At 43.3% G+C, this 16,882-nt stretch overlaps 1 protein-coding gene across 2 annotated transcripts in view; it reads right to left on the bottom strand.

The window, feature by feature from the left end:
- Positions 1–15,581, bottom strand: part of LOC137631816 (chromobox protein homolog 7-like) — a 156,490-nt gene extending 140,909 nt beyond the window's left edge. For both annotated transcript variants that reach the window (XM_068363814.1, XM_068363813.1), the window contains exons 1-2: positions 15,433–15,581; positions 15,249–15,292 (exon numbers count right to left, since the gene is read on the bottom strand). In XM_068363814.1, coding sequence (XP_068219915.1) covers positions 15,249–15,292; positions 15,433–15,501 — 113 coding nt within the window. In that variant the 5' untranslated portion in view covers positions 15,502–15,581. The remainder of the gene's footprint in view (positions 1–15,248; positions 15,293–15,432) is intronic.
- Positions 15,582–16,882: the final 1,301 nt, after the last annotated feature.

The following is a 16,882-nucleotide window of genomic DNA, read 5'->3' as shown; positions in this document are numbered from 1 at the left end:
GCACATGAAGTCTTGTGGTCTCACTGCATGTCTGACTGTGTCCGCTGTCTCCATGCTGAACGAAGTTTGTTTGACAAACTTGTTAAGAGCTGAGATCGATGACGGGTCTCCAGCCTCCAGACGACTTCTTTACAAGAAAGAGTCGACTGAAGAAGCCTGGGAAGCCGTCAACGACCTTTTGGAGAGCATCCTTCTTGAGCATGGTCTCGACTTCTGCCCGAAGGGCTAGCCCCTTTGCCGATCCCATGGCATAGGAGCTCAACGACACTGGATTCGCTGTCAGGGGAGGTTGAGATGTTGTGAATGGGACGCGATATCCTTGGCCGATCACAGAGACCATCCAGGAATCGGCCCCATGTTGCTGCCACCTGTGCACGCAACTTTGTAGGCATCCCCCCACAGGTGGACACGCAGGGGGACTGCCAATCCTAGCATTTACGGCCACGGCCGCTCCCTCTAGGATTTCTGCCTCCCCTGGAGGCCTTTTCCCCCCTCTTGTCCTTGACAGGAAAGGGCTGTGGCTTAGACACCTTCGTCTTAGCTGCCGGAGCCTGCTTCGGTGTCCTGCGAGGCTGCTGTTGATGCTGTTGTGGAGCTGGAGGCTTGTAGGGCCGAGATGTGAGGGCCCTTTGGAGGAGCGAATCATGATTCGACTTCCTCCACCTCTCAGCTGTGCGTTCTATATCCTTGGGCTCAAACAAGCTTCCTCCAAGGATGGAGGAGTGTCTGAGCCCGATGGAACTTCTCGGTCACCGCATCACATCGCTTTAAGATCGAGTTGGCCCACAGGTTGGTAACCTGGTGAGCCAGGAAGTCGATGGAGCGAGGGCCGGAGAGGAGGAAGGTCTCCAGGCCCTTCATATTGCTCTCCTTAGACAAGTCCTCGGAGCGCAATAGGATGCCCAGAGAACCCAGCCAGACGTCCAGCCACGAAGTGGCCTACATGGCACACTTCGCGACCTTCTCCTGGCTAAGGATCTCCGATGTCGAGAATGTCACCTGCCGGGAGGAGAGCCTCTCAAGAGGAGTTCCCCTGGTGAGCTCTTCCACCAAGTGGTGGAGGGGAAGAGATATACTGGACTCCCCCCATGATCTCAAAATACCTCCTCTGCTGTAAACGAGGAGGTGGGAGGAGCTTGTTCCCGGCAGAAGAACGGCTGGAGGGGGCGAGTTCCGAAAGCTGGGCTTCGACCTTATCTCTGGCACTCTTCACCCCCTGGGACCAAGGCAAAGCTGCACTGGCCCTTGGGGGTTTCAGGGTACCATAGACTTGGTCTAGGACCGTATCCTTGCCTTCACAAGGGGCGATCTCCGGGTCCTTGAACCTGTTGAGTTGCCTCATCAGATTCAAGACCTGCCAGAAGGCATGCTCCGACTCGTGCTGCTCTCCTCCCTGTGGACTGGCAACTAAGTCTCCTGTCCCCAAAGGCTCTTCTTGGGGAGACACGTGGACGTTCTCCCGGGGTCTGGTTGGCTCTGGTCGGATCCGTGGAGACGACTTAGGAATAGTCTTTGAGTCCTTGGGTTCCCTCCTGGGCGGGATACAGGACTCCAGCAAAGAGGTCTGGAAGGTACCTTCCACGCGAGACGTTTCTCTTCCTCGAGGTGGGGTTCCTCCCATTGGTGCCGTGGGAGAGGCCCTCACCTCACTGGACTCTCCTGAGGACAGAAAAGCTTCGTCCACAGGAGAAGGAGAAAACGAATGCAAAGGGGATGGAGCCTTCCTGCCGGACCTCTTAGGAGCCAACTTCTCCCTGGGAGAAGTCACCACGTAGTCCACTCCTCTCCTTCTCTTCAGCGGAGGCAAGTCTGTCTTTGGTTTGAGTCCCAGATCAGCGAGGGCCGGCTTCACAGCCTGCACCACCGCTTTCATCAGGTGACCAAACCAAGACTGACAGGTGACCGACGCAGTGTCAGTAATCCCCGCTGGAGGGAAGGGGATCTCCTGATCCTTCGGAGTGGACGCAACGGGGCCTGCCTGAAATGAAGAAAGGGAAGAATGTTGCCTGGACCTCTCCGGTGACTCTTTCTGGTCCTGGATGAGAGCCCTGCGCTTGCGCAGTGGCGATCCTGATGGCGATCTGGAAGTACGCGTCCCTGTCGGAAGCACGCGCTGCGGATCCCAGCGAGAATGGGGGTCGCGCTGGAGCATTCGGAGGGTCGCGAGTGGGCGACTGCCGGAGCGCGGGCGCGTAGATGCGCGGAGATATACGTGCGCGGGCGCGTTCATGCGCAGGCGAGCGGGCGCGCGCGAGGGTAGAGGAGATCGCTAGGAGAACGACGGTGCGAAGGAGATCAACAGCGCACTGGAGATCGATGGCGCGTGGGCGAGCGATGGCGAGTTGGCTAACGCTGGCGCGTTAAGCGATGGCGCATTGGCGAACGATTGCGCACAGGTGACCGACCGCGCGTGCGCGTCGGAGACCTGTGACGATCCGAGGCATGGGCGCGCTTGCGCACAGGCGAAGGATCGCGCGGGCGTGCAGGAGATCGTTGGCGTGCAGGAGGGTGTCGATGCGCAGTCAGCTGGGGTGCAGGATCAGATGGCAAGGAAGTGCGCAAGGGCGAACGCTCGCGGTCGGGCTCAGAAGACTCGTGGGCGCGCAGGAACTCTTGAAGTGCGCGCGCGCTATTGCGAAGGAGTAAGGTTCTTGCCTGCGTCCAGATCCGAAGATCTAGGGCGCGTGGGTGTGCGTTGGCGCGCATCAGGAACAATGTGCGTAGGTGCGCGCTGACGAGCAGGAGATCGTGGGCGCTCAGGAGACTGATGGCATGCATGGCGCGCAGCAGGAACAGAAGGGCGCTGACGGCTAGCAGGAGAACGCTGGCGAGGCGAGTCTGAAGGCTGCAGCTCTGGAGAGCGCCTGTGCGCTACTGCGCAAAAAACGCGCAGTTGAGCACGCAGGGGAACCCTGACGCACAAGGGATTTACCCACAACGTCCCTTTGCCCCGAAGGGACCGGGGCCCGTCGGATGAGAAGGCGCCTGCATCTGCATCCAGGGGTGATGGCAGGCCGGAAGGACTGGAAGGTCTGGCAGGCGTAGGAGATCGTGAGCGAACTGCGGAGAGGTCCAAGGACGTGGCTGCGACGGTCTGCTCCCGACGAGAAGAATCCTCTGCAGAGGAAGGCGGCGGTGAAGAAGACCCGAAGAGGCGCCTCCTAACTCCCTTGTAGGGAGAAGGAAGGCCCCTACGCGAAGAGGAGGACGAGCCTTACGACGAAGGCGACCTCGAGGCAGGGCATCCTCATTGTCGGTCCTCCGAAGAGGAGTCTCTGTCAGTGTGCTCCCCGAGGAGGAGACGCACCCGCAGGAGAGACCGTGGGACTCAACTTTCCCCTCGAAGGATGTTCGGAGGGGGAGGCTGAGCCTTCAGCAACGTCCGCAACAGCAGCAGCAGCAGAGGTTTGACCAGACCCGTCGGAAGTCTCTGCCACAACAACGTCGACAATAGACAGAGGGTCTACCTCTGCTATTACCGGCGATTGCTTGACAGCTGCCCCAACTGGATCAGGTCAAACAGGGCTTCCTTGGAGGGCAAGCCCTTAAGCCCCAAGGAAGCCCAAAGCTGAAAGAGATCATCATTAGACGCAGCATGGTCATCATCGTAATGAGAATCAATATCCTCCCCCGGAGGAGGAGGGGGAGCTGCCTCGCTATGGGAGGCAATGCCCTCTCCCGCACCCTGAGGTCGGGAAACAGAACAATGGCCTACGCTACCACTTGACGGCCTCTCACGAGAGACCGACCAAGTGGGAGCTTCGGAGGAGGTTCGGGCGGCGGAAGAAGAGTCCTTGGAGCCTTCCTTCTTCAAGGCAGCCCTTGAAGGAGAAAGGTCTCTCTTGGACTTCTATTTACGCCGCGGGGCACCTCTCCCACTGGGAGGTAGACCACTCCCTGCACTCACTACAAGTTAAGTCTCTATCACACCGTTGACCTCGACACTGCGGGCAAAGGGTGTGAGGATCCGTCTCGACCGCCGACATGAATGTTCCACAGGGGCGGCCGGGGAGTCCAGGGCACTTGCGCATAATCGCGATGAAGGTAGAGGCCAACTTCCAAACACACAAAGCTGAAGAAAAAGAAAAAACAGATTAAGGCTGTCAAAAGCGAGGACGAAAGACAGACACGTCTGCCCATCGTCCGAGCCAAAAGTGAAGTGAGACAATTCACCGGTGTGTGGGGGGGAGGGGTAGCAAGTTACCCCTTCCCCTACACCCTTGCTAACTAGCACAGGGGTAGTTAACCCTAGATAGAAATCTAATGGCTCGTCATTTTCAGCTACGCCGAAAGTAATACCCTATGTAAATAGCATGGTTTGTATTTCGGTTACGGAACAAATAAGATTTAGCAGCTGAAGACCAAACAGGAGAACAATACTAGAAACAAGGTAGAATGAAAGAATTAAAACACTTCTTCAGAATAGATTGATCAACGAAAATCATGAGACACTTTCTCAATAAGCCAATTTTTTGTGCAATTGAAGCAGACACAGACCTAATGTGTTTCTCAAAAGTAAATTTAATGCTGGGATCTGGATGTTGAGGAGCCACGGTCCTTGACCTACTTACAATCATACTTTGAGTTTTGTTACGATTCAACTTCATGCCCCATAATTTGCACCATGCACTAATTATAGCTAGACCTCTATTGAGGGATTCAGCAACACCAGATCTACATTATGGAGATGGTATTGATGCAAAAAGAGTAGCATCATCTGCATATGCAACAAGCTTGATTTCTAAACCAAACCACATGTCATGTGTATATAGTATGAAAAGTAATGGCCCAAGACCACTACCCTGAGGAACACCAGATATCACATTCCTATACTCTCTATGGAGACCATCAACAATAATTCATTGCGATCTATTATTTAAAAATTCAATAATGATGCTAAGAAAAAACCCATCCACTCCCAACTGTTTGAGTTTGAAAACAAGGACATCGTAATTAACACAGTCAAAGGTAGCACAAAAATCAAGGCCAATCATACGAACTTCCTGACCACAATCAAGGGATTTCTGTACAGCATTGGAGATTGTAAGAGGGGCATCACATGCTTCAAGGCCTGTACGAAAACCAAATTGCAAACTAGAGAACAGATTATTACTTTCAGCAAAACTATTAAGACGTTAACCCTTTTACCCCCGGGGTATTTGGAAATTTCCAACCCTTAACCCCCAAGGGGTTATTTTTTTCCCAGCACATTTTGCAGTATATTTTTTTTAAATTGCTCTAACAGCCTTAATTTTTGTCATAGAGAGGTCAGGTTGGTCTCATTCTCTAGGAAAATGCCTGAATTTTCTCAAAAAAATTATCAAAAAATATGAAAAAACAATTTTTATAACATTTTTTTTGCAAGGACGTACCGGTACCTCCATGGGGGTAAAGGGATGGCTTTTGTGAAACGTACTAGTACGTCGTTTGGGGGTAAAAGGGTTAAATAACTTTAGATAATATGGGAGTTATGGAAATTGGGCGGTAATCAGTTGAACTTGAGCTACCTCAAACACATTTACATAATGGAGTAACTTTGCCAATTCTCCAACAAGTACTAAAAGCTCCTCTTCTCACTAACTTGCACAAAATAACATAACTTTGGAGCTAAGAAATCTGCTGTCTTTATAAAAAAACAAAGGAAGAATACCATTTAATCTACACCTCCATAAGCATCAAGGTCCATCAACAGAGCTTTAATTTCACAAGATTGAAAAGCTAAATTAGTCAGTTTAGCCTCAGGAAAACAGGAATGAGGAAGTCCAAGTTTCTTGTCACTCTTCTTGCTGTCAAACACATCTGACAAAAGGGTTGCCTTTTCCTTTGAACAGTGAGTGACAGAGCCATCTGGTTTAAGTAGAGGAGGAACTGTTGCATCCACACCAAAGAGTGCAGATTTAAGGGTTGTCCACCACTTATGCTCCTGGGGTGTACCAGAAAGGGTTTCTTTTATGGTTAAATTGTACTCCTTTTCAGTTGAAGCATACTCTCTCTCAGCAAAAGCTCTAAGCTGAGTATATTTATTAGGCTTCCTACTTCTCCAAATAAGAATGTCTACAACCATCATTGAACCATGGTTTGTCCTTCACTCGGTACCTTTGTACACGAGAAGGGATACGCCTATCAATCATGCTGACTAGATTCTCATTCAAAGGGACTACAGGAACACTACTACTATACAATTGTGACCAATTCAAGCCCAAAAGATCATGCAAAATCCCATTCCAGTCTGCTTGAGATTTCATAGAAATCTTACATATGTAACATACATCAGGGACATACTGCTCAGTCTTCACTACTAATGAATTCTAGGCATGATCAGATGTCCCAACTGGAGAACCAACCTTACTTGTTATAATGCCAGGGGAGTTGGTGTATATGAGGTCCAAGCAGTTACCAGACCTGTGAGTAGCTTCACTCATGATTTGCTCACAGCCTGATTCAGAGGCAAAGTCTAAAGCTCTTAAGCCATGGCGATCGGTAGGAGAGATAGAACTTAACCACTCCCTATGGTGAGCATTAAAATCACCAACAAAGACAAAAGATGCCTTTCTATCATCTTCTTGTATCTAAGCCATGATGGTGAGAAGACAATCGAAGATAGCATCACACATGCCAGGATTATGGTAGATCGAACACAAACTTTTATTACCTGAATCTCACGACATCCACATTCATAGCAGGACTACGGAGAAGCAGGGTACTTAGTCCTAATATACACCGACATTCCCCAGGCACTAGGGATGGCATCGCGTTTCAACATAATTGGCTTCTTAACCCTTTTACCCCCAATGCTATTTGGAACTTTCCAACCCTTAACCCCCAGGCGTTTTTCTTTTTCAAGCACGTTTTACAATATTTTTTTTTTAGATTGCGTTGACAGCCTTAATTTTCGTTATAAAGAGGTCAGGTTGGTCTCACCAATTTGGAAAATGCCTGAAGTTTCTCATAAAATTATCAAAAATATAAAAAAAAAAATGCAAATAGCATTTTTTTGCAGGGACGTACTGGTACGTCCATGGGGGTTAAGCAGTGAGTTTTGTGAAACATACCAGTACATCCATTGGGGGTAGAAGGGTTAAAACCAGTTATAAGGAGCTCAGATGAGTGCCTCATATTAGAAACCAAAGTTTCTGGACGCAACTGTAAGGTCCTGAACATTAGCATGTAGACCAAGACTACTGCAATACAGTAGACGACATTGACAAAATCTAGGACGAACTAGTCCGGGATTTTGTTATATGTCTCCAGAGAGCATAAGAATTAATGTTGATAAAAAAGATACATCATACTTAAAAACCATATCAATAAGAATAACAAGAACAATATGTACAGAAATATAAATAAAACAATTGATCAAACCCATAGACTATAGAAAAAAAAGTTGGAAAAACTGGTCAACATGGAGCCAATACATCATACAAGGCTAAAGACCCTTCAAGATAGCCACTTCAACTGAAGGGAGGACAATAAAGATGGTTTTGAAAAGTAAAAGAAACAGATAAGGAAAAATCAACCTCTTGATAAACCACCAGCCATCCATGGCCTTTCTATTAAGCAGGCCCAACACATCATTTCAAAAAAAAACAAGAGGAAGAAAAAAAATATAAGATAAAACAGTGTGCCCAAGTATTCCCTCAAGCAAGAGAACTCTAACCCAAGACAGCGGAAGACCATGGTATAGAGGCTATGGCACTAGAGAACAATGGTTTGATTTTGGAGTGTCCTTCTCCTACAAGAGCTCCTTACTATAGCTAAAGAGTCTCTTCTACCATAACCAAGAGGAAAGTAGCCACTGAACAATTTCAGTACAGTAATCAGCCCCTCGATCGTAGAATAAGTGTTTGGTAATCTCAGTGTTGTTAGGTGTATGAGGAAAGACTAGAATGTGTAAAGAATAGGCCAGACTATTTGGTGTATGTGTAGGCAAAGAAAAAATGAGCCATAACCAGAGAGAGGGTTCCAATGTATTACTGTCTGGCCAGTCAAAGGATCAATTAACTCTAGAGCGGTAGTATCTCTAATGGGTGGCTGGTACCCTGGCCAACCTACTATCTACACCATAAACACAAAGAAAACTTACAAATGATATTATAATCATAATTATAAGGTACTTTAACCTGATAACAACAAGAATCACTTCATAGTATGTAGAGTACACACACAAACATTTCCATGAACAAGGTAAAAACAATAAGTCACACAAGTACTGTAATATAAATCATAATGTGATCGTTGCATTTATAGCACTGTTCAACTCTATATCAACAGTTTCACCAGCCTCTGCAAGTAGTTATAGAACCGTATTCATAAATTGAACCAAATGACTACACTGGTTCAATCTGGCATGACAGGTTGGTACGAACCAACTTGGGTACAAACCATTTTGATACTAAACAACTTGGGTCGAAACAACTATTGTTAGCCAAGAAATGTAACTATCAAAATCAATTAGCCCAACATTTATGTGTAATCTCTCATGTACATATGCAGTAACAATAACATAGCTAATGTATCAAGCATATACAGTAAAAGCATGAATATCTTACGTACAAGGCTGTATCTTCACATATCTATTTACCAAGGCACTTCCACCAATTTTGGGGGTAGCCGACATAAAAAATAGAAACAAGGGGATTTTTCCACTTCTCGCTCTTCCCAGCCTGACGAGGGATTCAGCCGAGTTTGGTTGGCACTACTTATATTCTCAAGAATGTGTAGTCAGTTTTAAAATAACAAGACATCATGAATATACACCTTTCATCTGGTGAACCTGGGGGCATTTGTAAGAAACTGGGTCAGTTATTAAAAATAAGTAAATACAGTTTTTGTAGTTGGCTGGGATGGACCAGGTCAGTAGTCTAATTACAATATTTACTATAACACAACATTCCTAGTGAAGGCAATAACAATTGTCTCCAGTGCTTTCATATGTGCTTTAAACTGTTCTAATGTAAACAATTGGGGGAAACCCATATTTTTCCAGTTTAAGATGTTTTAAAATTCCACAAGTTGACTGCATAACCACATTTAAGAAGAGAAACTAATAAATGAACACCATCTAATATGATGTCACCCATTACAATTTTAGGAGGACATTCTAAAATCAAAACATTGTTCCCTAATCTTCGGTAGTGTCATAGCATCTGTACCATGGTCTTCCACTGTCTTGGTTTAAAGATCTCTTGCTTGAGGGTACACTCAGGCACACTATTCTATCTTGTTTCTCTTCTTGTTATTTTGAATTTTTATAGTTTATATATGTGAGGTTTACTTTCCCCATGAGCTATTTTTGCTGTTGGAGCCCCTGAGCTTATAGCATCCTGCTTTTCCAACTAGGGTTGTAGCTTAGCAAGTAATAATAATAACAATGGGTGCTGGTTAGTTTGGCATTTTTCTCACTATGATTAATGGAGACTCAGGCATAACAATGTACGCATAGATAAAAAAGTCAACTGTTTACCTTTGGGAGACTGACGGTGAGTTATTGTGCATGCGTTTGTTTCCTTCGCTTTAAGGAGCTTTCAGTGTTTTTCTTTAAACCATTTTCTGGGCTCCGACCCGTGCCGCCCAGTGAACTTCGAGAAATCCTGCCTGGTCCCGGAGACCAAGTTTCAATGGCTGGGACTACAATGGGACCTGTGCTCCCATACGCTGTGCCTCCCCAAAGCCAAAAGGAAGGAGATAGCGAGGAATACAAAACAATTTCTCAGGGAGAAGTTGACCTCCAGAAGGAACCAAGAGAGGATCCTAGGTTCCTTGCAGTTCGCCTCCGTGACAGACATCGTCCTAAGGTCCAAACTCATGGACATAAACAGTGTGTGGCGCTCCAGAGCGACCGCAAAACGCCGAGACAGACCAGAAATATATTTTTCCTACGTCAAAATCCCTTATTTATGCACAAGTTCCAAGATGTTGTTCTACAACAGACTTTTTATGCTTCCAATTACCTCCAGTCACAGCATGACTACCGTCAGAAAATGACGTTTCTAAAACGGATGTACAACATATTTCATAATTTGGTGTAATTTCATCTATTTCAGTAATTGATTATGTTAAAATGCCTTCAATTCAGTATTCAGCAGAAAGTGAAAGATAATCCTGAAATAATGATCTACATGACTGGCATTCACAACCAGCCAGAACAGAGGAGCATTGAAATTATGTTTACTTGCAAGCAAAGTAGGCTACAGTAAAGCAATAATCATTTGAGGAACAGTGAAATTATGCTCACTTGGTGAGCATAATTACTAGCGGAACTGAAATTCAATAAAAGAAACGGACGAGTGCTGGTTAGTTTGATATTTTTCTCTTGATGTTTAATAGGGGTTGGGGCATAACTTAGGAATCAGTCGATTAAAAGGTGAAGTCTATCTCTCACTATCAGTCCATTGTTTACATATGGGAGACTGATGGCGAGTAAATTTCACATGCGCTGGTTGCGTTCACTTTTGCCAGATTTCCTGTTTTTGTATGACAATCATTACCTGGATTTTTTAACCATTTAGGAGCTTCCAAATATTTATACACAAACTTTCGGGTTGTTCTACAACTGCCATTATTTTTCCAACCTCCCGATCAGCTTCAGTTCTACCACCAACACATAAAGATGTCTCCAATAGGGAACTCAAGGAAAGAACAACCGATTTCGAAATTTGGTATTATAGAAATACACAGGACAAACTTTACTAAAGGCCCCAGCCACCCGTTGAGATACAGAACTACCGCTAGAGTTATTGGGTCCTTAGACTGGCCAAACAGTATTTCATTGGATCCCTTTCTCTGGTTACGATTCACTTCATCTTTGCCGACACATACACAAAATAGTCTGGCCTATTCTTTACACATTCTCCTCTTTCCTCTTACACTTTACAACACTGAAATTACTAAACAATTCTACTTTTCTCAAGAGGTTAACTACTGCACTCTAGTTGTTCAGTGGCTATTTTCCTCTTGGCAAGGGTAAAAGACTCTATTATTTTCATATTTTCAGTTTATATATGAAAGATTTATTTTAATGTTATTTATCTTAAAATCCTCTTGCACTTTTTCCTTATTTCCTTTCCTCACTGGGCTATTTTCCCTCTTGGAGCCCTTGGGCTTATGGCATCCTGCTTTTCCAACTTGGGTTGTAGCTTAGCAAGTAATAATAATAATAAAGCAACGCTTCAGTTCCTTTGTAGCTAGGTTAGGTGTCGGATGCAATTTTGACTCAGTTTTTAGGGAAGACCAGCTCATTTTCTGTATAGATTTTGCCAAAATAATAATGAGACATAGGATTTATATACTTTTAGTTTGTGACCTGGGAAGAGGGTCTGGGGGGGTACTGGGCCCCGACAAGGGGTTGTGACCTGGGAACTACTATGTTAGGTTAGGTGGGTTTGTTAGGTTCTGTGCCCTTTTACAAATCTCAAAAGTGTCAAATAATCCTGTCTTGTCCCATTTTCAGCCACTTACATGAACCATATATTTCTCCTACTGGTTATCTTGTTTATTGTGCCCTTCTGACCTTCATTATTGCTGCAAATCACTCGATTATATTTCTCCACCCAATAAAATTCCAAGTTTTCTACTAGGGGCCCCTTAATTGCCTCTTATGTTAAGGTGTCCAAAAACTCATAAATGGGTGGTTTGCCCCAATAATCAAGGTCAGAAATGCATAAAACACAAGATAGCAAATAGGAATAATGTATACATTTTTACCATTATTATTGCTGCAATTTACGTTTTTGGTGTTTTCCCACCCAAAACCCCAGGTTTCCAACTGGGATACCCCATAGTTTTCATAACGGGGAAGGTATGAAACTCATGAATGTGTGACTTGCCCACAAATATTCACGAGTAGAAATGGATACAACACAAGAAAACGAGTAGAAATGGATACAACACAAGAAAACGAGTAGAAATGGATACAACACAAGAAAACGAGTAGAAATGGATACAACACAAGAAAACGAGTAGAAATGGATACAACACAAGAAAACGAGTAGAAATGGATACAACACAAGAAAACGAGTAGAAATGGATACAACACAAGAAAACGAGTAGAAATGGATACAACACAAGAAAACGAGTAGAAATGGATACAACACAAGAAAACGAGTAGAAATGGATACAACACAAGAAAACGAGTAGAAAAAAAAAATATGGTTTGTGTATTTGACTAGAAATTGAAGTATCATGCATTTACCAAAATTACCCACCTAACCTAACATAGGAGACATATCCTTACCTATTGATCTACTGGAGGTACTACGATCCCCCTAACCCGCGTATTGCCAGCTTACCCTGAGACTGACTGTCTCTCCTCCCTGAGTTTGCTTCCCAGCCGGCTTTACTCTCGGCAAGGCACCACTAAATCCTTTCGTAAATCATAAAATTACCTTGATAATGTATTCCAGAAAAATATAAAATACATTTTCCCCAAAATGATAATCCATTTGACAAGTAATGTGAAAGTTTATGCAGGTCCCATCCCACTAGGTTGGGTTGCAGCTAAAAACAAATACGTAAATTGGCAAAATAATATTTACAGACGGAACAACAATTTGAAAAGAAAATCTAGTTATCCCTGTAGAAAATATTGTGCTTTCACTGAATTTGACCTTCATTTCAACAGCAAATAAGCCTGCTAAACCATCTAAGAACTGGGATAATTTTAAAGAAATCTAATCGTTTTTGGTTATTATCATACTGTATTACAGGACAATGTAACCTGGGGAAAAAAACTACTTTTTTCTATAGAAAAAATTCCGCCCTCTTCGAAAATGGCACTCGTTCCCGTCGCAAATGAATAGTTTCAGAAATATATATACATCTATATCCAACGATAATGGAGGACGAACTCGAGGTTTTGGGTGGGGAAACGGTATACTGTATAACGATAAAACAAGCCTTTTCTTCTCTATACATTACCTTCCTGGATGTGCAATAAACCGATGACAAAATACAGTAATATTGAGCTGCCATTAGCAATGCTAGTGTAACATGCTAACATTAGCAGTGTTTTTCATTTATTTTTTATTTGTTGACATTCTACCGGTCGGTTGTAGTCGCTCTCGTTCGTTCGTTTGTGCTTGGCAACTTTCGACATTCTGCGCATAAACTCCCCCTCCACCAATAGGACTACTTCTCTTATGACCCCTCCCTATTTTCCCCTATGTTATTTTAACCGCCTCATTCAACTGTTCGACTTCACCCTCTTTATTCAAGTATTTTACTTGAATCAGTACAGTACAACTATACCATTCCTTTTATGTAATACCCTCCAATACATACAGTATTACGTTTGACCTAAGAATTACTTGTTTTATTATCTGATATCTTATAAAATCACCTCATTTTATAATCCCAATAAACATTATTTATCATACACTTCAACTCTCATATACATATTACGTTTGACATAAGAATTACTCGTTTTATTATCCGATATCTTATAAAATCCCATCATTTTATATTCCCATTAAATATTTATCATACACTCCTTTTTATCTTGCTATATTACTTTTAAACATTTTGTTATTACCTTGTCATGCCCAGATTTCACATAAATACTTGCTCTGGACAAGTTCCCCATTCTGGTTCATCCATGTTTACGCTCTAGACTCCGTTGCTTTTCCATTAACCAATCACGAACCTCATTTGTGGAAAGTTTGCACAGGGGGGTTAATATTTCCCAACCGCCCCCCTTCCAACAAACCCTATACCGTGGAAACCTTTGTCCAAGTCAGGTCTTTGTTAGTTCAAGTGACGTTGTTTTGCGTATTTTACGATGGAAGTTATAGAAACTTCTAATGACTGCAGAAATCCATACTTGCAAGCATTTCGGTGAATTCCAATGTTGATAATTTTCTTAAAGCTCATAATGTAATAGCCCAACATTTACAGTGTTCCAAGTGCAGTACTAAGCTAAGACAAGAAGAAACGGCATTGTGGATACAGTATACCGAAGTCGAGAAGTCACCATACCCCGGTTACCCATAAGTTTCGTAGTCGCGATCACAAAAGTAAGTCATTAATTTCTTTAATTTTATATATTTGCAGGTAGAACCTTGAATAGTGGTTGTGACCTGGGACGGGGGTCCGGGGGCTTGCCCCCAGCTAGGAGTTGTGACCTGGGAACCACTAGGTTAGGTTAGGTTAGGTGGGTTTGTTAGGATCTGTACCCTTTTATATATTGTGTAAAGAGTATATAATTAGTGTAGCATTGCTAACGTTAGCAATGCCAGCTTAACATTGCTAATGTTAGCATGCGCAATACATACATTCTTGATGAGTGAAGTGAGGACGGAATTTGAACAAGAGCCATTATATTTAAACATCTTAACAAAAAATATGTTTTCCTGTAGAAAATAATGTGATTTAACCAGTTTTCACCTTCATTTCATTCACCACAACAACAACCATTTCAGCTAATTGAAGTTACTCGAACCGGTTGTTGTGTTTGTTTGCGGTTGAAATGAAGGTCAAATTCGGTTAAATCACATCATTTCCTACAGGAAAACATGTATTTTTGCTGTCGTGGGCTCGCTTCGCCCGCAAAAAGGAAAAGCATCAAACTCCTACGTGCTGGCGAGCGGTATGTACTGAGCTGCATATGCTAACCATATTGATTATTTTTTGTTAGCCAACTACGATTTTATTTGCAGAGAAAATAAGGGCAGTTTTAAAAGAAAACAAGCAATTTCTGTAAGAAACACCTGTTTTAAATTGAAAATCTTTTTTTTCTGTTCATAACTATAAAAAAATTAATACATCTTTACTATCCTTAGGTTAAATGGCAATATCAATATACTGTGTGTATATATATATATATATATATATATATATATATATAAAACTTGTTAAAAACCTGTTACATGACGTAATGTAATGAAATGTCAAGATAATAAGATGCTATAGGTTATCTCTCTCCCCCTACCAAACTCTCCAGGCTACCATTGACAGCAATAACAGACGTAAACAGTCATTGGATATCTGAGAGATGTTACAATGTCTCCACTAATCTCACTAGAATAATCCATGCAAATTTGAATTAAAAATGTCTAACTTAGCGACTATCAACTAAAAGTCCTGCAGGATCTTTGCCTGGTTTGGCTTCTGAGTCCACAGGTGATAAGCGGCGCTGGCCTAACCCCCTCCCGAATTCTCTGGAACAGCCTGGAAGTGTCAAATTGCCCCTTTTAATGAAGGTAAGTGGATCTTTCCCTCCAAGCTACAACCCAGCCTCTGTAGAGCGTACTCACTTGTTGGACCAGCCTTTCCATTTCACTAAGTACTCCACTCGACCCTGAAACGGGAAAATCAAAATAAATGAGACGACGACGTAAACATGCCCCGATCTCGTCACTGTAATCACACTATCAAACCACCTTCTCTTTTTTCTCACTATTTCCGTCTCATTATTACACATAATCACGTGACACACACCCTTCTGACCCTCTTCTTCTGAATGCACTCTGCCGCATAAACCCTGTCGCCTACGAGAGAGAGTTCCATGGTTGTTTGTGCACGAGCACTGGCGGCACATACGGTATACACCACGTTTGGACTTGAACTGAGGCGTCTTCTGGCGCCAAGGTTGCCATTTCTGATTTTGAATACGCGCTGCAAGAGTTTCAAAAATGCGCCAAAAATGCGCTCAATCTTTTCTTAGGATATAGCGATGACCAAAAGGAAATAGTTTCAATTTAGTTAGGTTGGGAAATAGATTCTGGAAGGAAAATAAGTCATCTAACATATTATAACCGGCAAAATCACTATATTCAGTGTTGGATTTGACTAATAGACGTCAAATAACCAAAAGCGCAATCTTATTAGATAGCAATAACGCGCTATATTCTCCAGAAATACGCCTAATCTAGCGTGAAAGACGCAGAAATGGCAACTTTGCCTGGTGCCTTCCTTCCGTGAGTACTACGTCACACCAGGCTTACCAACTGCGACACATTACCATCAATAACATGAGTCCTCCTTCCTTTTACTTTTTCAAGTTTTAATATTTCTTTATTCGTTATATCCTTATGGAACCCAATACTACAATACTACTTATGAGCACATGTCCCTCGCCATCATAGACCTAGAGTAATGATATAATTTAAAGTTATTGAATGGTACGATACTTTTTCCACTTATAAGGTTTTGCGGTAACCATCCTTTCCATGTGGGAGACCTTAAACTCGGAAGTAAAACCCATATGGGAATACTGTTTGTTTATGATACATTCCAATCTGTCAATCTTGATTATTGAATAAATTCCAATTAACACAATTAAGATCCATCTAAGGATAAAAGAACGTGCCAAAACAACTACGCATGACTTGTACATTCAAAGTCGAGCAAAGTTTTTTTTTTGTCTGGAAAATTATAGGAAGTGTTGTATACGGACCATTTAACTGCATGGCCCCAGAAGTGAACTGGATTGTACGGGACGTAGTGTCAGGCCAGGGGTGGTGCGTAGATAGGCTAGGAGCAGGGGGCTGTTGGTAAGGGGTTGGTGTAGTTTGGGGGTAGATCTAGGTACTCTCAGGGTATCCGGACTCCGGAAGAAAACAGTTCCTGAAAGGCTGGGAACAAAGGTCAGAGGCGACTGCTTATTTCGAAGGGGGATTTTGCGGAGTTGTCTGCTATGGAAATCTAAGTTTTCTGTTATCAAAGATTTTGAGCTGACTGATGCACATTAAGCTTGAATGTTAGCAGAAGAGGTAATAAAAGAGGCGTCATCTGTAAAAGGGGGGGGGGGTAGTGTTGTTGTTGACAAACAGTCTCAGACATCAACAGACAACAGAACTTCTTTCATAACAGACGGAGATATTTTACACACACACATATATATATATATACAGTATACAGTATATATATATATATATATATATATATA

The sequence above is a fragment of the Palaemon carinicauda genome, chromosome 40, assembly GCF_036898095.1.
Source record: "Palaemon carinicauda isolate YSFRI2023 chromosome 40, ASM3689809v2, whole genome shotgun sequence".
Classification (NCBI taxonomy): Eukaryota; Metazoa; Arthropoda; class Malacostraca; order Decapoda; family Palaemonidae; genus Palaemon; species Palaemon carinicauda.
Note: the sequence above shows the minus strand (reverse complement) of the source record. Positions and strands in the feature narration are given on the sequence as shown.